General features: G+C 45.2%; 1 protein-coding gene across 1 annotated transcript in view; it reads left to right on the forward strand.

The window, feature by feature from the left end:
* Positions 1 to 26265, forward strand: part of COL9A3 (collagen type IX alpha 3 chain) — a 62335-nt gene that overhangs the window by 33457 nt on the left and 2613 nt on the right. The window contains exons 11-28 of the mRNA XM_060277496.1: positions 1325 to 1378; positions 1951 to 2004; positions 3308 to 3361; positions 9100 to 9153; positions 9962 to 10015; positions 11236 to 11289; positions 12666 to 12719; positions 12948 to 12992; positions 13278 to 13331; positions 13895 to 13948; positions 15969 to 16022; positions 16994 to 17065; positions 19103 to 19138; positions 21441 to 21485; positions 22734 to 22766; positions 23138 to 23284; positions 23977 to 24031; positions 25089 to 25271. Of these exons, the coding sequence (XP_060133479.1) occupies positions 1325 to 1378; positions 1951 to 2004; positions 3308 to 3361; positions 9100 to 9153; positions 9962 to 10015; positions 11236 to 11289; positions 12666 to 12719; positions 12948 to 12992; positions 13278 to 13331; positions 13895 to 13948; positions 15969 to 16022; positions 16994 to 17065; positions 19103 to 19138; positions 21441 to 21485; positions 22734 to 22766; positions 23138 to 23284; positions 23977 to 24031; positions 25089 to 25271 (1156 nt within the window). The remainder of the gene's footprint in view (positions 1 to 1324; positions 1379 to 1950; positions 2005 to 3307; positions 3362 to 9099; positions 9154 to 9961; positions 10016 to 11235; positions 11290 to 12665; positions 12720 to 12947; positions 12993 to 13277; positions 13332 to 13894; positions 13949 to 15968; positions 16023 to 16993; positions 17066 to 19102; positions 19139 to 21440; positions 21486 to 22733; positions 22767 to 23137; positions 23285 to 23976; positions 24032 to 25088; positions 25272 to 26265) is intronic.

The raw sequence follows: 26265 nt of genomic DNA on the forward strand, positions 1-26265 counted from the left end.
CGCTATAAAAGCTCACAATGGAAATTATCGTTGACTTCAGATTTCTGCTCCAAACCGCGATCTGGTGTGACATTTTTATAACGCATTTATAATGTTATAATTGACAAGTGTAGCTGAGTCCAAGAAGAGGAGAGGGTAGAGAATGTGGGAATCCCAGGGCAGTTGAAATATTCATCCCTGAAAGACACACTTCAACAACACAGGGCTAGTTCATGCCAAATTATAAAAACAATGAGTCAGTGTAGGCAGAGTTTTAGAGGGCAAGGCTGCCAATGCTATTATCCCCCCTGTTCAGGTGTTAGAAGCCCAAAGCATGAGCTGTACTGAGTAACGCTGTGCGGGCTGAGTAGGGATACGAGAGAAATTAAATCCAGTTTGCATTTGAAAGTTAACCTACTTAATTCTTGAAACAATAATATGTGCACTGAAATATCGGCACCTTTTCACATTTGCACTTCACCAAATTTAACAATCCAGTTCTCCAGCCAATCAATGTGTCCAATCCAAATGATGCATACGAATTTTGCATTACTGTAAAGTGTGCATGTAAATGCCTATATCAATGCAAGCAGCACATGAAAGTGTATTATATGTTACAGAAACATGTCTATTAGGCAAAATTGTGGAGAAACCTGAATATGGAGAATGGAAAATGAAAAACTGAAAGAAACTTAAATGGACAGATCTGTCCGTCTCTAGTAAACTTTCTGGAGTGTGAGTATATTACAGGTCGTTGGATGACTGTTCTTGTTCCTCAAAGATACTCCTGTCCAGTAATGAGACCACTGTCTGGGTTGCAAGAGAATTTCTACAGCAATCCTGATGTTGGCAAGGGTTAGATGGAGGCTTGAACTGGTAGCCAATGTGTATACAGCAATGCTATTTGGGACACATGATTCCACCATGTTAAGGTTAAGGCGCAATTGGGGTGGGTGGCAATTGTATTGGGGGACGACGACGCAGAGTATCCCAATCCAGCGGTGGGAAAACTTCCTTCCCCATTCCATAGAAATGGTGGGATACAGGAGCAAAGTCGGAGTGTGTTTCTTGGGAAAGAGATGGATTGCACGAAGGGAAGTGTGTGGCAGTGGAAAGGCCACTGTGTTTTAGGTGTGAGAAGGTCCCTCTTTGGATGCTTGCTCCCGTAGGAAGCTGTGATGGCCGCCAACTTGAATGGATTAGACAATTTCATGGAGGAGCGCTCCACCTCCACCGTCGAAGGGAGCAATGCTTGCAAATACCTGTTGCTGGAAACCACAGGAGGGGGTTTTGCAGGCCTTGTCAACACACTTTGCATCATTCATTTCTTGTTCTCTTCTTTCAGGGTTCGCCAGGGCCCCCCGGTCCTGCAGGACCTCCAGGAACTGTTGGCTTGCAGGTAAAATAGGCCACCATTTTTATTTAATTTTTAAATAATTTTTATTCCTTTTCAATTAAAAAAACTTCCAATTAATGACAAATCAATTCCAATCATACCAAATCATAATACAAAAAATACAGCCAATTAAACATTCCAAATTCAAAAGAAATTCAAAAGGGGGCTTCCCACATTCTGGATATCGAGAGATAATGTCCTTCATTCGTTTTCTGCTTTTCTTCCTTGTTGGTTTCCACTTTCATAGTTCCGATCTTAACCGTCCTTATCTTCTCCATCAGCCACTGGTGTATGACTCACTATCTTATTTAACAAAGTCCATATATCTGTTATCCTGCAAGAGGCAAATCTTTTATTCCATGTTGTTTTTAAGACACAGGCCTTTCACTCCACTGTTTTTTTTACTCCAAATGCTCTGGGCATAGTTCACTGGTACTGCCCAGCTCATAAAAAGAGCCCCAGACCATGATTTCAGTCTTTTCCCACCAAACAACACCTTGGCCTGCATGCCACTTCCAGAATTTCATTTAATCCTGAATTTTCTAAATATATCAACAGATACTTTTCTTTCCTAGGGACCACGAGGATTAAGAGGCCTGATTGGCCCTGTAGGTCCTGTTGGAGACAGGGTAAGTTTGGCTGCCTTTCCTTTTGACTGTTCTCAGACCCTTGCACCAAAGAGGGCTGTTCTCAAATCCAACACTTCTGTGTAACTTAAAATAAAATAAAATAAAATAAATTGTCCTGTAGCACCTTTGAGACCAACTAAGTTTGTTCTTGGTATGAGCTTTCGTGTGCATGCACACGAAAGCTCATACCAAGAACAAACTTAGTTGGTCTCAAAGGTGCTACAGGACAATTTATTTTATTTTATTTTATATATTTCTACTGCATCAGACCAACACGGCTACCTACCTGAATCTAGAACTTCTGTGTAACGTGTAAGTAAAAGTGGAAATTGTCCATGAAAAAGGTTCCCCTACTTCAGACCTTTCTTTGGCCTCAGATGCAACTAGGCTACCTTTGGCAAGCAGCTGCATCTCATTCTTCGCAGAATACTAGCTTTTTTTTACAGCAGGGGTGGGGAACCTCAAGATCGGGAGGCAAAGGCAGCCCTCCCAGGATGCTCTGCTTGGCCCTTGGCTCTCTCACCAGGCTGTGCCTCTCTCCAGCCTTTGGTCTCTCCATGCCCACCTCAAGGGTTGCCTTTGCCTGGAAGGGATGCATTCTTGAAAGGGGATAACTGTCAGTGAAAGTCTACCCAATATTGATCCAGTGGAGATTCCAATGTATAGCTAGCAGAGTAAAAACCTAAGCACGTTGCAGGGTTCCCCCAAAATAGACCAGAGGCAATTAATATTTCATCCAGCAGAGCTTTACTGCTACTGAAGGCAAATGAGCATCACGGTCACAAATCTAATACATTCAAGATTTGCCCTGTCCATAAGAAATCCAGTTGCAGTAGACGTAATAAACTTAGAACTTAACTTGTAAGACTAAGCCTTAACACTAAGCATACTTTGTAGAGAATCACACTAGAACAAAAGAGAGACAGAAAGTGAAAGTGAGTGAAAACCAGGCTCCTTCTGGCCTCTACTATCTCTACCTTGCAGGAGAGATAACAGAACCAGTTTAAACCATCTGTACTCAGCTTCTTTGAAGGAATAACCCACACAATCAAGAAGCTTCGGCTTGCTTCTTTCACACAGAGAAGCTTCCAGAACCCTCTTGAATCAATTAGAATAGGAAAGATCTCTACACATCAGATCAATACTTTCTGCACTAAGAAATGCAAACCTGCTGAAGGTCAGAAAATGCATGAAAAGTACTTTGTTCTGTATGCTTTCTTGCCCTTTTTCACAGCAATTTGCTTATTAAGGATAAGTCTGTCTTCTAGACAAAGGTCCGACCACGTTCATTTCTTGTTTTCAGGGAACAATAGGTTTCAGAGGACCCCCTGGTGTTCCGGGTCCCCCAGGAAAAGCGGTATGTGCCTCTTTTTATATTGCTAGGCTTCTCCAGATGTATCAAGGGCCTATTTTCTCTTCATTTATTTACTATCAACTGCACGCCTAGGGTTGCTTGGGAATTCTAAACAAAGAATCTTGTGCAGCTTAGAAACCAATGGTTAAAATCAGCGCAGTTTTGAAAAGTTCAGCCCACCGCTATGATTCAAGATGGCGCCCCGTTGCATCCAAACATAGATGAAAACCTGCTCCTTGATCTCAGGAACCGTCGTGTAGAGTATGGTTACAATATCTTAAAAGGTGCACAGAGAACAGACAAGCAACTTGTGTGGCGATGCCCCGAGCCCTCCCCGCGAAAATAAAGACACAAGACACAAGGTATAGGGTTAATGGGCATGAAAGGCCACAACTTTATTGATTACGACTGTAGAGGGGTATTGGCATAGGCATTGGATCTAACCGACTATATCTGACTCCAGCCCGCTCTGCTGGCAGTCTGTGAAGGGTTAACCACCGTTGGATGAGTCCTGCGATGCACATCAACTAGGAACTCATCCTGGGGCCACCATTAGGGGCGTGCCCTCAGGCCCTCACCTACCACGGCTTCGGACATGGCAACGCCCCGGACTCCTTAGGGGAGTACCCTTCTGCATTTGGGGGAGGTGATGGCAGCAACCTCCCCCCCCCCCGCACCTGTACCTTCTTGAGATAATCCAATGCCTACCGCCAAAACCCCAAGTTGTGACGATTTGCATACGCGGCAGGCAAAAAAACCACAAGGCCAGAGCCAATTTGCCGAGTGGGAAAAATCCTACCAGGTCCCAGCTGGTGACCAATAAATGTGCGCAGCAACGTCAAGAGCAAACCTGCCTAAAAAGAGGGTGGGTGGGTGGGAAAAGCAGGTCAGGTCCGGAAGAAAGAGGCCGTTTCCCCGCCACGCGCTCCCTTAAATGCGCGAGCCACGCCCCCAAGGAGCATCCTGATTGGGTGCGCCATGGGCACGCCGCGGCAGGGAAGGAACCAATGGGCTGGGGGGGAATGCTAGCCATTCCCCCCTCACGTGAAGGACTCGTGGGCCCACAACATCTCCTCCCCCCGAAGAGGGAAGAGATTTTTCTGAAATACAGAGTAGATTTGAGTGTTTGGTTGTTGTTTTTTTACAGGGCAATGCCCTCTCTAGGCAGCGTTGAGAACTTTGCAATTCTAGCAAACGAACAGCTAGAAAAGGGGGAACTGCAAGAAAAGGGGACTCGAAAGAAAAACTCAGCAGAGCAAGCAACAAATAATGCTGCTCTATTTGGGACACCCCTATTTTGGCTTAATAAGTCAAGATATGAACATGACTTCTTTGTGCGCACATGTGCTCTTCTCTGACTACAGTGCTGAAGTCTCCAATTAGCCATCATTTCCAGGTTCCTCCAAACTCAGAAAGTATGGTTTCCAGTTTCAGAATAAGCCAAGATCCTAAAAATACTTCAAAATTTGGTTTAGGGAACCTGGCTTGTTCCAAAGAAGCTGGTAACCATAGTTTCCTGGTTTGGCTGAAATGTGGAACTATTTTTAATTGGAGATACAGTACCTTACTTTTTCTGCATATTATTAAGCCAATATATGGTCATCTGAACATGGCCTTAGACTTTGAGCAAGAATGGATAGTGAACCTAAACCAGGCACCCCCAAACTGCGGCCCTCCAGATGTTTTGGCCTACAACTCCCATGATCCCTAGCTAACAGGACCAGTGGTCGGGGAAGATGGGAATTGTAGTCCAAAACATCTGGAGGGCCGAAGTTTGGGGATGCCTGACCTAAACCATACACTATTCAGACAGAAAGATAAATTCAACTTCATCATACAACTTGAATAAATTTAACTTTAGCAGTTCTTTATTTTTGCTAAATGAAAGGAAGGGGGAAGAAAAGTTTTGAAAACCACATCTGCTAGTGGAACAGGAGGAATGAATGAAAATATGGCACTTTTTTTGGAAATGATTTAATAGCGCATATGGGAGCTGGAGCCAAATCTCTTCATGGTTGGAATAGTAGACTTAAATTTCAGTGGCTCTACTCTTCAGCATGAAAACCGGGGTCCACTCCATAATATTCCTTTTTTAAAATGTAGCCAAAGAATGCTGCAGATAAACTGCACTTGACACATAAAATAAATCAATTTTTTTAAAATGTGAGTATATATGTTTTAAAGCACAAGATTCAAAATGGTGTCCTGAAGAAGACATTTTCTATGATAAAACCTTTTAAGATGTTTTTCCCCTTCATGGATCAATGCCTTGTCGTGGCGAAGGGGCTTGAATAACTCAGAGAAGCTATGAGCTATGCCATGCAGGGCCACCCAAGATGGACAGGTCATAGTGGAGAGTTTTGACTAAACGTGATCCACCTGGAGAAGGAACTGGCAAGCCACTCCAGTATCCCTGCCAAGAAAACTCCATGGACAAAGACAACAGGCATATAAAAGTTATGACGCTGGAAGATGAGCCCCTCAGGTCGGAAGGCGTCCAACATGCTACTGAGGAAGAGCGGAGGACAAGTACAAGTAGATTCAGAGCTGATGAAGTGGCTGGGCCAAAGCCGAAAGGACGCTCAGTTGCGGATATGCCTGGAAGCGAAAGGAAAGTCCGATGCTGTAAAGAAAAATATTGCATAGGAACCTGGAATGTAAGAACCATGAATAGAGGTAAGCTGGATGTGGTCAAAAATGAGATGACAAGAATAAATATCGACATGCTGGGCATCAGTGAACTAAAATGGAAGGGAATGGGTGAATTCAGTTCGGGTGACTATCATATCTACTACTGTGGGCAAGAATCCTGTGGAAGAAATGGAGTGGCCCTCATAGTCAACAAAAGAGTGGCAAAAGCTGTGATGGGATGCAATCTCAAAAATGACAGAATGATCTCGATACGAATCCAAGGCAGACCTTTTAACATCACAGTAATCCAAGTTTATGCACCAACTACCGGTGCTGAAGAAAGTGAAATTGACCAATTCTATGAAGACCTACAACACCTTCTAGAAATGACACCAAAGAAGGATGTTCTTCTCATTACAGGGGATTGGAATGCTAAAGTAGGGAATCAAGAGATAAAAGGAACAACTGGCAAGTTTGGCCTTGGAGTTCAAAATGAAGCAGGGCAAAGGCTAATAGAGTTCTGTCAAGAGAACAAGCTGGTCATCACAAACACTCTCTTCCAACAACACAAGAGACGACTCTACACATGGATATCACCAAATGGGCAGCATCGAAATCAGATTGATTATATTCTCTGCAGCCAAAGATGGAGAAGCTCTATACAGTCAGCAAAAACAAGACCTGGAGCTGACTGTAACTCAGATCATCAGCTTCTTATAGCAAAATTCCAGCTTAAACTGAAGAAAGTAGGAAAAACCACTGGGCCAGTAAGATACAATCTGAATCAAATCCCTTATGAATACACAGTGGAAGTGAGGAACAGGTTTAAGGATTTAGATTTGGTGGACAGAGTGCCTGAAGAACTATGGATGGAGGCTCGTAACATTATACAGGAGGCAGCAACGAAAACCATCCCAAGGAAAAGGAAATGCAAGAAAGCAAAATGGCTGTCCAACGAGGCCTTACAAATAGCGGAGGAGAGGAGGCAAGCAAAATGCAAGGGAGATAGGGAAAGATACAGGAAACTGAATGCAGATTTCCAAAAAACAGCAAGGAGAGACAAGAGGGTCTTCTTAAATGAGCAATGCAAAGAAATAGAGGAAAACAATAGAATGGGGAAAACCAGAGATCTGTTCAAGAAAATTGGAGATATGAAAGGAACATTTCGTACAAAGATTACCATAATCAAGGACAAAAGTGGTAAGGACCTAACAGAAGCAGAAGACATCAAGAAGAGGTGGCAAGAATACACAGAGGAATTATACCAGAAAGATATGGAGGTCTCGTACACCCCAGGTAGTGTGGTTGCTGACCTTGAGCCAGACATCTTGGAGAGTGAAGTCAAATGGGCCTTAGAAAGCACTGCTAATAACAAGGCCAGTGGAAGTGATGATATTCCAGCTGAACTATTTAAAATTTTAAAAGATGATGCTGTTAAGGTGCTACACCCAATATGCCAGCAAGTTTGGAAAACTCAGCAATGGCCAGAGGATTGGAGAAGATCAGTCTACATCCCAATTCCAAAGAAGGGCAGTGCCAAAGAATGCTCCAACTACCGCACAATTGCCCTCATTTCACACGCTAGCAAGGTTATGCTTAAAATTCTACAAGGCAGGCTTAGGCAGTATGTGGACCGAGAACTCCCAGAAGTGCAAGCTGGATTTCGAAAGGGCAGAGGAACCAGAGACCAAATAGCAAACATGCGCTGGATTATGGAGAAAGCTAGAGAGTTCCAGAAAAACGTCTACTTCTGCTTCATTGACTATGCAAAAGCCTTTGACTGTGTCGACCACAGCAAACTATGGCAAGTTCTTAAAGAAATGGGAGTGCCTGATCACCTCATCTGTCTCCTGAGAAATCTCTATGTGGGACAAGAAGCTACAGTTAGAACTGGATATGGAACAACGGATTGGTTCAAAATTGGGAAAGGAGTACGACAAGGTTGTATATTGTCTCCCTGCTTATTTAACTTATATGCAGAATTCATCATGCGAAAGGCTGGACTAGATGAATCCCAAGCAGGAATTAAGATTGCCGGAAGAAATATCAACAACCTCAGATATGCAGATGACACAACCTTGATGGCAGAAAGTGAGGAGGAATTAAAGAACCTTTTAATGAGGGTGAAAGAGGAGAGCGCAAAATATGGTCTGAAGCTCAACATCAAAAAAACCAAGATCATGGCCACTGGTCCCATCACCTCCTGGCAAATAGAAGGGGAAGAAATGGAGGCAGTGAGAGATTTTACTTTCTTGGGCTCCTTGATCACTGCAGATGGTGACAGCAGTCACGAAATTAAAAGACGCCTGCTTCTTGGGAGAAAAGCAATGACAAACCTAGACAGCATCTTAAAAAGCAGAGACATCACCTTGCCGACAAAGGTCCGTATAGTTAAAGCTATGGTTTTCCCAGTAGTGATGTATGGAAGTGAGAGCTGGACCATAAAGAAGGCTGATCGCCAAAGAATTGATGCTTTTGAATTATGGTGCTGGAGGAGACTCTTGAGAGTCCCATGGACTGCTAGAAGATCAAACCTATCCATTCTTAAGGAAATCAGCCCTGAGTGCTCCCTGGAAGGACAGATCGTGAAGCTGAGGCTCCAATACTTTGGCCACCTCATGAGAAGAGAAGAATCCTTGGAAAAGACCCTGATGTTGGGAAAGATTGAGGGCACTAGGAGAAGGGGACGACAGAGGACAAGATGGTTGGACAGTGTTCTCGAAGCTACGAACATGAGTTTGACCAAACTACGGGAGGCAGTGGAAGACAGGAGTGCCTGGCGTGCTATGGTCCATGGGGTCACGAAGAGTCGGACACGACTAAACGACTAAACAACAACAACAACAAGATGTTTTTACATAAGTAGAGGTCACAGGGGTGTTGTCACCAATTCGAGACTGGAAAAGTAGGAATGAAACAAAAGGATGCAAAATCTTGAAAGACAAGAGAGCATGTCTCTCCCTGAATAGACACATATTTGCTTGCAGATACATCTTTCTCCCCAGACTTCATGTTTCCAGAGCATATCGGTTGGCTTTATGGCTAACCCAACTTAATGTGTGAAAATGGCCCAGGCCATTGCAAAATAGAATGACAATTTATAATTTCAGGGTTCTCGTGGAGATCGCGGGCCTCAGGGGTTCCGGGGACCCAAAGGTGATGCTGTAAGTACATTTCTATTTTCTTACTATATTTACTAATATCACCATCATCTTTATCTATATTATTTCTACGTATGTATTATTTTACTTAATGTTACGTTTCTGTTCCATTAAGAGTTTGTTCCACTGCCTATATATGAAAGGTGCTGGAGTGCAGAGAGAAATAGGACGGCAAGATATGTGAAAACGTCAAATGAACAATTACTAAGAGAAATGGCTGTTGTGTCTGACGGAGAACGACAAAAACTTTTAAGGCTCCACTGCATTCTCTTAAGTTTTGCTAGCGCTGCAAGGAAGACTTCTGAAGGAAGATTCCTTTCAGACTCCTCGGCATTCACCCCCTCTTTGTTTTGTTGGTTTATTTTATTATTTATTTATTGAATTTATATACCACCCTATACCCGGAGGTCTCAGTGCGGTTCACAGAAAAGATCACAATATATAAAATCAAAATAGGAACAATAACCCAATAACACCCCCCCCCCCAAAAAAGAGCCACATTTTAAAAGGGTATGGGATGTTGATCAGGTCAACCAAAGCCTGGTTAAAAAGGAACATTTTTGCCTGGCTCCTAAAGGTGTATAGTGAAGGTGCCAGGCAAACTTCCCTGGGGAGAGCATTCCACAGACGGGGAGCCACTGCAGGGAAGGCCCCGTTCTTGTGTTGCCACCCTCCTGACCTCTCACGGAGGAGGCACACGAAGGAGGGGCTCAGAGGATGATCTCAGGGCCCGGGTAGGTTCATATGTTTTGGTGATATTTCATTGGACACAAGTAATGCTTGTTAAGAGTTTCTTGCTCTCTGCTCCTAGGGCAGACCAGGACCAAAAGGAACTCCGGGAACTGCTGGGCCCTTAGGAGAACCTGTAAGTCTTGCTCTTGTCGTTAACATGAAGCTATTTTTGATGCTAAGTTCATAGCAATGGAATGTGCATGACCTGCTGAATCTCAGGTTATTACTTTTATTGAACAGGATTTGCATGCCACTTACAGTGGTACCTCGTTTTGAGTCTGCCTTGTCGAACGTCCATTTCGTCGAACGTCCGCGGCAAACCTTGAAGTACCGGAACAAATTACTTCCGGGTTTGCCGCATGCGCAGAAGTGCTAAATCCCGCTTTGCGCATGCGCAGAAGCACAAACCGCTCCGTGCGCATGCACAGAGCGGCACTTTGTTGTGCGTCCTTTTCATCATGCGTCCGGGGCTCCGGATCAGATCCCGGACTCAAAACGAGGTACCACTGTAATCAACTAAACCTCTAAGCCATCTCAGTTACAGGAGACGCTAATTATGTCTCTCATTATCCTGGCAGACAGGAGAGAAGCAACACACTCAAATTTCTGCTGGGGACCCCCTCCTTCTGTGATGTATGATGTTTTGGGGGGTGGTCTTGAGGTACAGGGTAGGCAATTTCAAAAGTCTACACAGTGGTACCTTGCAAGACGAATGTCCTGCGAGAGGAATATTTCGCAAGACGAATGCGTCTTGCGATCTGATGATGACTCGCAAGACGAATCCGTTTTGCGAAAAATTCATCTTGCAAATCACGGTTTCCCATAGGAATGCACTGAAATTTAATTAATGCGTTCCTATGGGCAAAAAAAGAAATCTCAATGCATTCCTATGGGAAACCGTGATTCGCAAGACGGATTTTTCGCATAACAAATTGACTTGCAGAACGAATTAAATACGTCTTGCGAGGCACCACTGTATAAGAGCTTGCACACTAATGTTCTGGGTTCCTCTCCCTCCCTCCCTCCCTGCGTGGGGGGAATGGGGGATCCTGTTGCAACAGGATCAGGCCTACTAGCTGCTTCTCAATATTCTCTGGTTGGCCTCTGTTATTTTCTCCTACTGATAGGGAACCCACTTAAGGATTCTATTATGGGCTCTTGGATACCCCATAAGGGAAAAAGGAGCAGTTTTTTTCTTATAACACTGGTAATTTTTGCTGAGGGGGAGGGCACTGTACTTAAAGGCAGAACTAAACAATTAAGGGTCTTGGGTGAACAGGGGCATCTGTGATGTTTATTTAATTGCACGCCTCTCCCCCCACCCCTTAAACATGGTGTCCTCCACTATTTCAGGGCATGCCTGGAAAAGATGGGAGAGATGGGACTCATGGACTCGATGGTGAGAAGGTTTGTAGTCCTGTTTATGAACCCAGTCAAAGTATGCACAAAGCACATAGTTTAATGTTTCCCTCTTCCTGCAAATTCCTATAAGTTCTAATTGTTATCGATGCAAAATACCTTTGACTTACGGTTGCCACTCTAAGCAATACACATTGCCATGCATTATTTTGTATCTGTAACAATTGCAATGATTTTGGTGTAGATATACACTTCGACGCAACACTTTATTCAATTTATTCGGAAATGCTTATCTGAGTGTTTGTTGTTATTCTTATTTTTTACGCAATGCTTGCATGTCATGTGTTTGAATGCAAACAAAGGTATATCTCCGTGCAACCATGTTAAACAATTCAAAGGTGGAAATGCTTAAACTACGTGTCCCCCCCAAAAAGACATGAAGAAAATCTGTTGAAAAGCAGCATACAAGGCATAAAGAACTGCTTTGCCGGATCAGGCCCAAAGGCTACTGAGTCCAGCCTCCTTTTCTTACAGTGGCCAGTCAGACGTCTGTGGAAAAACCCTTGGCTATTCCTCCTATGCTTCCGGGCAACTTCCCACCCCACCCCACCGCCCCAGAGATCTGGGCTCTTTGCGCCACACGGAGCCATCACACACTCCTTGAACTAGACTTCTGCCCCCTGGTGCAGTGGAGGACATCATTGCCTTTTTGCCGGTGTAGAAATAAGATTCAGTAACATGTACAAAAATGCATTATGCAGTTGCTTTGCCAAAATGTGCATAGTGGGCGGGGGGGGGTGTTTACATTTAAAGATGTGTATATTGGGAGAAACATGCTGATGAATTTTTGTGAAGACTCTTTTTTTTTAAAAAAAAAAAGCAAGCTTATACAGAAATGTGGAGAACTGCATGTAAAGTTGGATATATGAAAAACTCAGTATTTTACTTACGATTCATATTTTTTGTAGTCACTTGTATTTTACTCTATTGTGGGGGGAAATTATTTAAAATCGGAAGGAAGGAAGGAAGGAAGGAAGGAAGGGAGGGAGGGAGGGAGGGAGGGAGGGGATATTTTTGAAGCATAGGAAAGGGAAAATGAAAAACAGAAGTTAATAGATTCGCCTATCTCTAACTAATGTTCACATTGCACAGCTGCCACCAGCCTTAAAAAACCCACTTCCCCCCTCCCCAAAGATTGTATTCAGTGTTTCTACTGCATGGTTTCAGTTTACTGTCATTAAGTAAATGCGTTGGTTCTCTTGGCTTGAAATGAACCCTGAACCCCAAAAGAAAAAGAAAGGGCAATAGTCTACAGAAGTGTACAACGGGCTGAATTGCTGGACCCTCTTTTCAATTTCTCTGGTGATGTTAATGCTCCAATAGCCTGAACAACCGGCACACCCACATTATTTTGCTTTTTACAGGGTGACGCCGCTCGCTTTGGTGTTCCTGGAGAAAAGGGGCCAAATGGACTTCCTGTGAGTATTCTTCCACAGGAAAAAAAAATCAGACAAGGGGAGGATAATTTATATACTGTATTTATTACATTCATCGAAGGAGTTCGAAGTGTCGTGTATGTAGGTCCAACCACATCAGCAGCTTGGGTAGAGCTGCCAACCATTTCCTGTTTTCTAGAACACTCAGTGGTGAATTTAATTCTCCGTTGCTTCCATGTTTTCTGACATTGGTGACGCTCTCCCTTTCAGGGACTACCTGGAAAACCTGGAACTAAAGGAGAAAAGGGTCAACTGGTAAGTAAGGCCTTTTATTTAACGCCCTTCTGTGAGTTGCTTTAAGCTGGGGCGTTGACTCTGTGAAGGATGCTCTTTGCCACCAAAGGTTGTCCTGGGTCGCCACCTGTTGGCAATGCCAACACAGCATCTCCTCAGCTTTGCTCACCTGTATTTGACAGGTAGCCTGTGTGTGGGGGGGGGGAAGCGTCCATCCCCCATCTGACTGGGTGGCGAACTTTTGCAAATGGAAATGCAGACGTAATGGAACGCCCTGATAGCTTTTCATTCTCTGTCCTCCGGTAGGGTGTTCCAGGAGAGATGGGAGGAACCGGTCCTTCAGGAGAGCCAGGTATACCTGTACGTATCTCATCCATGCATGCTCCACGCTTGTCGATAACACTCATCCTTCCAGGTTGCTCTGCGTCACTGTTGATGACGAGCTCATCATTCATTCCCTCTGCTTTGCAGATGCCGGTCCAAAATGGCTCTGCCCGTACACAAGAGAGAGAGAGGGAGCTATCAGTTCTCATGAGGCTTACTGAGTGCAACAAAATATCTGGGGGAAGGACCGAAAGGGGGGAAAGGAAGCAGAAAACTCAGCAATGGCTGTGTTCAATGAAAGGTTGACTCACGGTTTCTGGGGTGGGGGACAGGAGGGAAGACAGAAGACCATGTGTGGACAGGAGAAGTAGGAGTGGAATAGAGAATTCCGCTTTCCTTGGAACCCTGAGCAGGACACGCGCCACACTGCAAAATTTTGCAACCATTTGAGATCAGAACCCTTGTAGATCTATTGCAAACCTCCCTGAGATCCACCAGCAGATAGATGCCACCCACCCTGATGCAGAACAATGGCTCTGAATAGTGGGACTGGATTGTTTGCAAATGCACCACATTTGACCTTCTGTTATTTTTCTCAGGGCGATCGTGGAATCCCCGGGGAGAGAGGCGACCCTGGTCCAAGGGGATCTTCTGTAAGTAACCAGTAATCCCGTTTAAAAGCATTCCTCCCCATCTTAGTCACATGCTAAACTTCCAGAGAGGTGGAGTCCGCCATCTCCTCTCGTCCTAGAATACACCTGTCCTGTGCTCTCTGTGACTCTAATTCCTACCCAGTGCTTACCAAAATTAAGTTAAGAGTAGAAAGGATAATGGATGGTGAACTTTTCATCATCCGCCTGCCAATTGCCTTCCTCTTAAAATATCATGGCATTAAGAAGCCACTTTAATTCAGAGTCTTCAGCTCAAGGTAAATATTTGTTTTCATTTTGCATCTAATGAGCTCTAGCAATTGACTCACAGCAGGCAGTATGCTTGTATGTTTTAAATCTCTTTCTTTTCTTTTATGTGATCAAAAATGTGCAAAGAGGGTATCTTAGCTGATTTCTTGCAAGTGCCTTGGGCCAGTCATCAAGCAGCAGAATAAGGCATTTCCAAGGGGAAGGAAATAAGCTGGAAAACCATACTCCTTACTCATAATTAGGAATAAAAGGGTAATTGGAGAACTGCGAGAAAATAACAGGAAAACTGTATGTGGTGATGGTTGCATGAGAAGCACGTTCTGCCCTAAGGGCTCTTGCCTGTTTATTGCGGACTCATCCTGATTTACTTGCAAGGCATACTGAACAATGTTGGCTCTTTACTGAGCATTTATTCCAACTTGTAGATACTGCTGCATTGTCATCCACAAGGCACTTTTTTCGTCACGTTCCTTATTGCAAGAATTATGATCTTTTGGGGAAGCGGGTTTGTTGTGCAAAAGCTCCCAACTGACTATAGTTACACAACCTTCATTGCTGGTATGTGATGGAATCCCATCTGAAGATTGTGAAAGTCTCAAAATGCGCTGGGATTGTTTCCTACTCAGGACGGAAAAGATACTCAGATTCAATGTATGTATTGTTCTTCCATGTTGTTCCTCAGACTCTTCCAAAGTTGCCTCCAGCCTGACAGTGCTCTGCAGCGGGGAATTCAAACACATCGGTTTAGGTTTGCACAATGGATTGAAGCATTCTTTCGCACTGGGGCAACAAATCCATTTTTATTTTATTTTTTAAGGAAGACGGCAACCTTTTGTGGATAGGAAATACACTGAAAAGTGTGATATGAGTGAATGGCTGATAGGAAAGTTTGTAACCACCACACAAGTAAATTCAGGATGATGGCTTTGTCGTCGTGTAAACTCTCCAGAAACAAATCAGAACATTTTTTTTTAAATTAAATTTGCCAATTATTTTTTATTGCTTTAAAAAAAAAATTCACACCAAATTAAATTAAATTTAATAAATATTTAAAAGTTGACCTCCCACCTTTCTTACACTTGTGTCCTTCTTCTCCCTCTCTTGCTGCATTATAAAACATATTTTTATCTACTTGCCAATTTATTACTTAAGATCATCATTTTCCATTGGCTGTGCACATTTCAATCCCTGCCCTTCCTTTTATTTCCCATTTTAAAAAAATCAAATTTCACTTTACCAAACCATATAAATAATCCATATTAAAAACTTTCCTTTCATCTTGCATGCGCAAAGTTCTGATCATTGTTGGTACAGATTTCATTGATTTTCTTCTTCCAAAGCTTTAGTCTAGTTAAAACCCTTTGGGTGTGCTCTTTACCCGTTGTCACCATAAATAAATTTGTAAACTGCCCTTGATTTGCAGATCTTAGGGCTGTTCACAACATAAATGCTCCATAATAATCTAACCTCCGTGTAAGCTCTGTGTGAGCAAATCAGAATGATTGTTCGATATAGAGGTTACCGCCGAGGATTCCCAAGGCAAGGCATTGTTGTAAGGAAGACCATGACCAAGTGACGACTCTGGCTGCTCCTTCTTCTGCCCAGATGGGCAACTTCAAGACCTGTCCTTTTCTCCCTTCCTAGGGTATTTTATCTTCAAGCTGGGTGGGAGAGCCCTCTCTGGAGATTTCTGCTCACCCCGAGCTTCTCAAAGTGGTCATGATGCCACAAATACTATTTCTTTCCTTTCCAGGGACCAATTGGTTTGCAAGGCCCCACGGGAGCAACAGGTGTAAGAGGGTTTCAGGTGAGTCCATTAAGCAACAGCAACAACTTGTAGGGTTGCCAGACTCAATAGTGGACAGGACTTCGGTGCCTTTAATTGCCCTGCTCGCTTTTTTCTTAATTGCCCTGCTCCCAGTATACCTGAAGGAGCTTCTCCTCCCCCATCGTTCTGCCTGGACACCGAGGTCCAGCGCCGAGGGCCTTCTGGTGGTTCCCTCGCTACGAGAAGCCAAGTTACAGGGAACCAGGCAGAGGGCCTTCTCGGTAGTGGCACCCACCCTGTGGAATGCCCTCCCACCAAAGGTCCATTGCTTTCAGTGGGTCTACTCTGAGTAGGAGTTGGTTGGATACAACCCTTTGGCTTCACTCAAGGCCACAGGCACAACATCCTCCTCACCCCTGGCAAAGGCCTGTTAGTCTTGGGTGTGGTTGGAGTTAGGGGTCAGTAGGATGGGGTAGCTGTCAGTGCTCTGACCCATTAAGGGCCCCCACAGACTTAGGCTGCATACGCACCATGGGTGGAATTCAATGTGGGGCATGCATGAGTGGAATGAGGTCCACTTGCACAATGAGGCACCTCCCCTTTCCCTCCATGGCCCCCAAACCTGCTTTGGGTTCCCCCCAATCCTCCAGAGCAGATTTAGGGGGCATGTGGGAGAGGGAGAAATGGAAAGTCCCACTGCAAGAGTGGACATCTTTCCACTTGTGGAACATCCATGTTGAATCCCACCTCATACTTTTAAAGCATGTGGCTTCCCCCCAGAGAATCCTGGGAACTGTAGTTTACCCCTTGCCACGCTATAGTTCCCAGCACCCTTCAAAATCCAGCACTGGCTTGGCTCCGTCAGTGCGTTTGCACCATGCTGACGTCCTCGCCCCTTACCCTCTGAGTAAAAACTGCTTGCTGGGAAACTAGCATAGCAACTCCACCCGGTGACCTGCTTCTGTTGCTTTATGGTAAAATGCCTTTGTCGCTTATTGTTATTTTTTTAGGGTCGTAAGGGGTCAAGTGGGGAGCCTGGCCTTCCTGGTCCCACCGGAATCCGTGGGAGCTCTGGTGAGAGGGTAAGAAAGAAAGTGGAGAAATTGACAAATGCGGCCTACTTAACTTCACGCAAAACGACAGTGCTATTTTCGCTACGTAGGGTTGCCATATTGACATATCAACATGTGCATAGACCTAAATCCTATTAGATTCAATGATACTTATTCCCAGGTATGTGCAGTGAAGGCTTGGTCTCAAGAGGCAGGGAGTTCCAAAGTTCCAAACGAAGCACCCCATAAGAAAGGACAGGGAATGCTTCTTTCAAACGATGACATTGCAACACCTGCCTGCATCTTGTAGGGTTTCTCCTCTGCGGACGTTCTGCCTGCAGAGTGATGTGCTCAAAAACCCGCCTCCTCGCTGCAGGTGAACCTCTTTCTTGGCAGCAAGTCAAGCACCTCACATCTGGTGAGCGGAGGATTCAGTTCCTGCTCTCTGCAGTGCAGTCTGGAAGGCACCTCCCATATGCACTTTTAAAGGGGATTTAAAACCCCAATTAAGCATTAGGGTTCCCCCCCCCATTGATTCAGTTTGGCCCTGTATACCTGAAGGAGCGTCTCCACCCCCACCGTTCAGCCCAGACACTGAGGTCCAGCTCCGAGGGCCTTCTAGCGGTTCCCTCACTGCGAGAAGTGAGGTCATAGGGAACCAGGCAGAGGGCCTTTTCGGTGGTGACGCCCGCCCTGTGGAACGCCCTCCCACCAGATGTCAACTATCTGACTTTCTATCTGTAGGGAAGTTTTCAGTGTTTGATGCTTTACGGTAGTGGGCTTATTGTTTTTAATTTGTTGCAAGCTGCCCAGAGTGACTGGGGCAAACCAGTCAGATGGGTGGCATATAAATAAATTGTTGTTGTTGGTCAGGGCCTGGATCAGGGGAGGGGCGTGGACAGCCCTAGGGGACAGTTAAGGCATTTAAAACTGATTAATCACTTGGGGTTTTTAAAAATCCATTTGGGCACATGGCACACGTTCTGTAATGGGCGTGAGGTGGTTACTCACGAGTAACGACGCTGGACTCCAACCTGGGTTTTTACAGGTTTATTGTGCATACTCATAGCTGCCAAGTTTCCCGTTTTCCCCGGGAAATCCCCGTTTTTCCAGCTGTTCCTAGCTGAAAAAACGGATTTTTTTGTTTTTCCCCGGTTTATTCTGGTGCGGTGGCCATTTTGGAACTGGGCGGAGCATGCTCAGAAGCGACTTTTGATGCTGCTCTGCCCAGTTCCAAAATGGCTGCAGTGCGACTTCTGGCGCGGTGGCCATTTTGGAACTGGGCAAAGCAGCATCAAAAGTCACTTCTGAGCAGGCTCCGCCCAGTTCCAAAATGGCGGCAGCGCTACTTCCAGTCTGCTATTTCCGTCCCGGTCCCTTATTTCTCTGACAGCAACTTGGCAGGTATGTGCATACTATGTACAGTGCAGAGCTAACTAAAACACGTCCATCTCAGTCACTTCCAGAATCTGGGAGTGCCCCCTTCCTGCTCCTCCCCCAGCATAAGAACTTGGAGACCCCCCCAAGCACCTCTTATGTTCTTTGCGCTTGACCCCTCTGCGTAGATAGGGCGAGGGAAGCAACGTCTCCTCCTCTGAGATCTCCTGTTGCAGGCAGTGCGAGGGCTCACTGCTACCATCTCTGAGCCCCTCTCTCCACCCTTGTGACTATCCCTCCTTCCTCCCGGCTGGAAGAGGTGGTGGAGGAGAGGAGGGGCTGGGGATTCCTGTCACCCGATCTGACCTCCCTCCCTCTCTTCCTGTGGACCCTCCCTCCGGGAGTTCCCTGACACGTCCCCTGCTGGAAGGTGCTGCGTTTTGCCCTTCCTCCTGACTATGCTTCTGCAAGCCGTGCACAGGGGGTAGGAAAATGAAATGAAAAAGACCTGCTGCCACTGTGCATGGTACAGTTTAGGTGCAAGCCTGATCTCTTTCTATAACCTATGAAGCAACCTGGGCAGACTTCTTGTTGTGGCACCCGATTAGCTGCTTCGGCCTGCAGAGCGCTTCTTATGTCTTTATCCATAAAATTGCTTCATTGTTGTGCTAACTTTCTTCTTGTTCCCAGGGCCCTGGTGGAGTTTCCGGACCGAAAGGTAACCAGGTAAGCTATAATGTCCATTATCTGTGCCCATATCTGTATCTTCTTTGTCCCTTCCCTTCCCATCCCCCTCAACCTTAAGGTCTGGTTCAGATATTTAAAATTGTTCCCCGCTGTCAGAAAGCAAGAGATGGCTCTTCTTCTTTGGCAATCCCTCGTAGCCAAGTACGATTGTCTTCCAAGGAGTCTCCTTCTTTGGAGGTCTTTAAACAGAGGCTTGACAGCCATCTGTCAAGAATGCTTTGATGGTGTTTCCTGCTTGGCAGGGGGTTGGACTGGATGGCCCTCGTGGTCTCTTCCAACTCTATGATTCTATGATTCTATGATTCCATAAACACAGTTTTAACAGTGAGTCCATAAGTGACTGTGGAGGCCAATTCTGGATCCACACGTCCGTCCACAGTGGGGACGTTGATTTCCAGGCAGGAGTTGATCACAGTGTGGATTTGCTAAGTGTGCCTTCCTCTTAGCACGTTTCTCCCTTGCGTCCTGAGATCGAGCGTTTTCAAAGTCCATGATTCTAGATTCAGGTAGGTAGCTGTGTTCGTCTGACGCTTTTCATGTATCTGAAGAAGTGTGTGTGCACACAGAAGCTTATACACAGAACAAACTTAGTTGGTCTTTAAGGTGCCACTGGACAACTTTTTATTTTTATTTTATTTATTTCAAAGTCCATGACACCTTTAGTACAGGCTGTTCTCCAACTGGAGTGCTCACAGGCCAGTGTTTCCCTGTTGTCGGTGTTTATACTACATTTTAAAAGATTTGCCTTGAGACAGTCTTTAAACCTCTTTTGTTGACCACCAGCATGACGCTTTCCATTTTTAAGTTCGGAATAGAGTGGTTACTTTGGAAGACGATCATCAGGCACAACATGACCAGTCCAACGAAGTTGATGCTGAAGAATCATTGTTTGGACACTGGTGATCTTTGCTTCTATCCTGGCATTGGTCATTCTCCGTATAGGTGCTATGCTCTCTCTCATACCTGAGCAACTGGCGCCACCTTTTGGTTGAACAGAGTAAGGCACATTCAAGATCCCCGGAATGGTGCGTTTGCATAATATCACACGCAAGACTGTTGACCAGCTGCCCTGAAGGAAGAGGTCCCTTCATGCAAGGCTTAAGGGCTTCTTGACACATCTGCTTGCACTGTGTGTAGAAAACATGGGTCTGAGCAGTTTTCATCTTGCCTTGCTCCTTTCCAAAGGAAAACCTGCTCTTTAGCAATAGATAGGAACAAACAACAATCTGAAAATTCCCTGAATTTTGACTTGCTAAGGAGCAGAGGGGCAGGAGGAAGCTGTCGGTAAGCCCTAACTTTGATGCAAAATTGCATCTTAGTTCATCAACTGCAGAGTGCCCTCGGAGAACTATTAGCAACACCCAGGTTCACTTTCTGGGTAGTTTCTTGGATAACAGGAATGTGTTCATAATAATAAATTTCCCTATTCAGCTGGTAAAACCCAGGGTGAATCTGAATGTCTGCCAATCCAGCTCTCCCTGGTACCGATGCAAGGACCTCCATATAGATTTTTGGTAGTTTTGAACACTTTTCATATTGTGTGTTTTATCAGTTTTGCACCCCACTTTCGAGTTCAGTAAATAGTCCAGTGATCTATAAAGGTAAAGGTACCCCTGACCATTAGGTCCAGTCGTGACCGACTCTGGGGTTGCGTGCTCATCTCGCATTATTGGCCGAGGGAGCCGGCGTACAGCTTCCAGGTCATGTGGCCAGCATGACAAAGCCGCTTCTGGCAAACCAGAGCAGCACATGGAAACGCTGTTTACCTTCCCGCTGTAGCGGTTGCTATTTATCTACTTGCATTTTGACGTGCTTTCGAACTGCTAGGTTGGCAGGAGCTGGGACCAAGCAACGGGAGCTCACCCCGTCACAGGGATTCGAACCGCCGACCTTCTGATCAGCAAGCCCTAGGCTCAGTGGTTTAACCACAGCGCCACCTGGGTCCTTCCAGTGATCTATAAAGGCATACAAATAAATAATAAAGCTCCCAATATGGGAGCCTGGGAGCACAGAATCACAGAGCTGGTTAAAGCATCCATGACAAGTGGCCATCCAACCTGTGCTTAAAAACCTCCAAGGAAGGAGAATCCATTACCTTCCAAGGGAGTCCATTCCACTGTCCAATGGCTCTTTCTTTCAGATAGTACTTCCTGATATTTAGTCGGAATCTCCTTTTCTACGGGAGATGAAAGCAGCACAGTTTGAGATTTTTTTAAAAAATAAATAAATGAATAAAGTAAGTAATGGCAATACCCATTGCTGTTCTTGTTTTTTCTTCAAGGGCATCGCTGGAGCAGATGGGCTTCCGGGAGACAAAGGAGAGTTGGTAGGTGGTATTAATTTGTAGAACCTCCTAATGCATGAAAAGGATGAGTCCAGCGGTTCTAGAAAATGGATAATAGCACCTCAGGTTGAGATTACCCTCAAAACTAAATCCCCACAGACCTTAAGCTTTGGAGACTACCATGAACTATCCCACAGGACAGGGGAAAGACTCTCCTCCAGTGGTCAACTGGTGCAGAGAAGATACAGGAGAGGACAAAAGTGTGGCTTTTCTGCCAAGTAACTGGAAATGGAAGGATGCAACAGTATAGCACTAATATTGGGATTTATATTTCTGTTGTAAGCCGCCCAGAGTGGCTTGGGAAACCCAGCCAGATGGGGTATAAATAATAAATAATAATAATAATAATAATAATAATAATAATAATAATAATAGCATCTGGACTACATACTCATAGCCAGTGCTTTCTCTCTCTCTCTCTCTCTCTCTCTCTCTCTCTCTCTCTCTCTCTCTCTCTGGTACTTTAATTTTGACTCAAGAAAATCACCATTTTATAGTTCAAATTGGGAAAAATAAATACAGTAAATGGACAAAAGAACATGCATGACCTCATATTACACAGCTGACAGCTCACAGTAACTTCCACATTGGCATGAGGTTGTGTACACTAACATATTCCTGATTCCTCTGCTTGGTGTTGGTATCCATCGCCAGACGTCATCCTTTCAACAACCACGAAACTGACCAATCACTGTGCTAGATTCCAACTCCTACTTCACACATTAAATGCTCGCTTCCGTCTGAGACTCAGGAAACACCGTGACAGGAAGTGAGGCCGCCATTGGGGGGGTAGCAATGGAACTGATGATTCACCGTGCTAGAGAAGAAACTAATTAATTAAAACAATAGTTTCCTCTCCCGTTAGATTCACAAAATGTTTAGGGGTACACATCCCCCTGCGTCCCCCCAGGGGAAAAAAGCACTGCTAATAGCAGATCCATTCTTTGAATATAGCCAAAACTGCACCTTAAGTGGGCTTGAGGAAGCCCAAAGGTTTGCAGAAGAAGAACAAACAAGACTCACACAAAAACCCAACCCAGAAAGGACCTAAGGGGCATGCAATGTTGACTGACTGTTATAGGTAGAAGAGGAACTAGGGAACCAGATGGGGATTTGGATGCAGAAATCTGGAAAAGGGCTTGGCTGGCTGGCTGGCTGGCTGTAACACCATGTTACAGATCCCACTTGTTCAGAATATTCATTGTCTGCTTCTCCTGGCTCTTTCTTTAGGGTCCTTTCGGCCCTCCCGGGCAAAAGGGGGAGGTAAGTTTCATATATTGTTTAATTGTAAAATTATTCTGCTTGTTCCTAATTGCTGCTTGTTAGATCCCGTGAGTCTCTTTGGACAAGGACGGGGGGGGGGGAATTGGCCCAGGGAGTGAAGCAGCCATTGGCCTTCCAGCAAAACCGCCAGAAGATGATGCAGCGAGACGAGATCGTTGTTTGTTGACCCCCATTTGGGTCCCATCTTCCTTCCCTTCAAATCAAAATGGGATGTGTGTGGGGGGGGGGGTTCCCAGGTAGTCTTCTTTCCACCCACGGAACCAGCCCCAGTTGCAGCATCCTGGGCCTTCAGACCCTGGGACCAACATATTAGGATTGATGTTTGTCTGTCTGGTTTCCTCCTTTGGAAGGCAGGAAATAGGGGCGAGCTGGGCCCCAAAGGAGTTCAAGGTCCCAACGGAACAGCAGGAGTTCCAGGAATTCCAGGACACCCGGGCAAGATGGGTTTGCAAGGCGAACAAGGGATCCCTGGGATCACCGGGAAGCCAGGTCCTCCAGTAAGTAGCCCGTCCAGTTCTTTTGCAATCACACCCTTCCTTCCCTTCATTACCCTTCTCCAGTTTTCCCCGCTCTGCTTTCTCTACTCACTATCCCTCATAGCAATGATTGTCAGCTGATTGGAAGACTATCTTGGAGCACTTGCAGACGACCTGATGATTCGTCCTGATTTGTTTGCAAGGTGGAGGAGATTGAAAAATGACGGCTATTTATTGAGCATTCTTTCCGATTTGTTCGCGGGGAGGTTAGATGTTGTTGCATGGAAGCAAGCGCCACCCCACACTTTCAGTGCCATTTCCCTGTCGCCATTTCCATTCTTGCAAATATTCTGATCTTTTAGAGCAGCGGGTTTGTTGCACAAGAGCTCCCCGTCATCTATAATGGAGCTCCTGAATTGCCAGGGCGTGATTGGGTCCATATCTGAAAACGGCAGGAGTCTGGAAGCACCCGTGGATTATTGCACTGTATGAGTCTGAATCAGTGAATGAAATTGATGTGCACATATGTAAAATAGTTCTTAATGGAAGGGGGGGGGAAACACCCTTAGGGTGTGTGTGTGTGTGTGTGTGTGTGTGTGTGTTTTGCAGTAGTAGGCCATAGATGTACCATTCTTATGTGTGAGAAAAGGAAGTGTAGTTGTTTTAAGAATTGTTTTTAAAGTACGCTTCATAATATCTCTGCATCATTCCAGGGCAAGGAAGCCAGTGAGCAACACATAAGGGAACTCTGTGGTGGAATGATCCATGGTGAGTACGTAACTAATGTGATCTCTGTGAATGGAATTGCTGGTGGTGAGAAGATAAGAAAAATGAGTTTGTCTAGCCCAGAGTTGTTGGCTCCTGACTGTAGCTTTCCAGGATCCCAGCTGGGAGTTTTCTCTGGTCCTGTCACCTAAGACCCTTCAAGTCAAATGTTTGGGATTGAATCCCAGACCTTTTTCTTTTTTCTTCTTTGGCAATCACTCGTAGCCAAGTAAGATTGTCTTCCATAAACACGGTTTTAACGGTGAGTCTGTAAGTGACTGTGGAGGCCAATTCTGGATCCACACGTCCTTCCACAGTGGGGACATAGGTTTCCGGATGGGAGTTGATCATGGTGAGGGTTTGCCAAGCGTGCCTTCCTCTTAATTCATTTCTCCTTTTCACCCTGAGTTCGTGCTTCTTCAAAGCCCATGACACCTTTGGAAAAGGCTGTTCTCCAATTGGAGCACTCGCAGGCCAATGCTTCCCAGTTGTCGGTGTTTATGCTACATTTTTTTATATTTGCCTTGAGAGAGTCTTTGAACCTCTCTTGTTGACTACCAGCATTACACTTTCAATTTTTAAGTTCGGAATAGAGTAGTTGCGTTGGAAGACCATAATCAGGCATCCGAACAGCATGACCAGTCCAACGAAGTTGATGTTGAAGAATCATTGCTTTGATAGTGGTGATCTTTGCTTCTTCCAGTACACTGGTATTAGTTTGCCTGACTTTCCAAGGGATGTGTAACATTCACACCATACATTAAAAGCTATTGGTGACCACTTTAAGCAGCAATGTCTCCCCGCCTCAAGACTTCTGGGAACAGTATTTTGTTACGGGTGCTGGGAGTTGTTAGGCAGCCCCTATTTGCCTCACACAGCTGCCATTCCCTGAGTGGTTTAACCATCGATCCCTCTTCCCAGGGAACAGTGAAAAATGCATGGACTTGTCCTAAAAGTGCACATAGATTCATACAGGCTGGTCTTCCCCAAACTGGTTCCTCCACTTCTTATCAGCCCCAGGCAGCATAAAGTTCGTTTTTGTTTGTTTTCTCAATTCCAGAGCAAATCGCACAGTTAGCTGCTAACTTGAGGAAGCCCCTCGCTCCTGGGATGACAGGGCGGCCCGGGCCTGCCGGTCCCCCAGGCCCTCCAGGGGCAACGGGAATTATCGGGCACCCTGGAGCTCGTGGCCCACCTGGATACAGAGGACCACCAGGAGACCTAGGAGATCCTGGTCCTAGAGGTGAGAGATTGACACCGGAAGCAGACCAGCCAGTCCCAGGAGCTCGGTCCTGTGCCTGTCTGTTTGGAAATAAGCACCTCTGAGTTCAGTGGGGCTTGCTTCCCAGTAAATTAGGTTTGCAGCCTGTATCAAGTTGGGTGCTTCCCAAATGATGTTTGGAATTCACCAATTTATGCTCCCAGTGGACGTTCACGGGTGGAAAAGCAATGTTCATGCTTGCATATGTTTGCAAGAGTACAGCTCTGGGAGTAAGGCAATACTGTACAACAAATGCCTTATTTCTATTTATAGACTGCTTTTCTGCCCGGTGCTTCCAATGCAGCATTCAACATAGCTTATCATAATAAAAGCACTTAAAGGTTTTTGTCGATTAACCAGTGTATAAATCTTGCCCGATAAATAAAACAGCAGACAAGTGCATCAGTAGTGAGAAACGTTTAGCCCAGAATTTCCCAAACTTGGATCTCCAGCTGTTGTTGGACTACAACTCCAATCATCCCTTGCTTGCAGGATCGGTGGTCAGGGATGATGGGAATTGTAGTTTGGAAAACCTTGTTCTAGCCCATGGGCCCATGTGGCCCCACCAGGTCCTTAAGTTGGCCCATAATGCTCTTTTCTCTAAGCCACACCCACTCACCAGACAGCTGGCACCATTTTTGATGTCAGTTGTGGCTCGGATGAAGACACAACTTCCTGCCCCAACTTCCAGATGATCGGCTTGCGAAGCCCTGTTTCATTGTTCATGCAGTTTGATTTCATGACGTCAGGAGATTAACAGGTGGGGTGGCCTTGCCTAGCTGTCAAAATGGCCTCCAGACTTCAACAATCAAAGGATCTGGCCTGTCGGCTGGAAAATGTTCCCTCCCCTCTAAATTATGTATTAAATTGGATCTTAATTTGTTTTAAAAATTTGAAATTCAATACAGATTGACAACATTAAAAAGAAACAAAATGTCTCCCGCCCCTACAGTACATCAGTATCAATCGAAACACA

Source organism: Zootoca vivipara, chromosome 7, assembly GCF_963506605.1.
Source record: "Zootoca vivipara chromosome 7, rZooViv1.1, whole genome shotgun sequence".
NCBI lineage: Eukaryota > Metazoa > Chordata > Lepidosauria > Squamata > Lacertidae > Zootoca > Zootoca vivipara.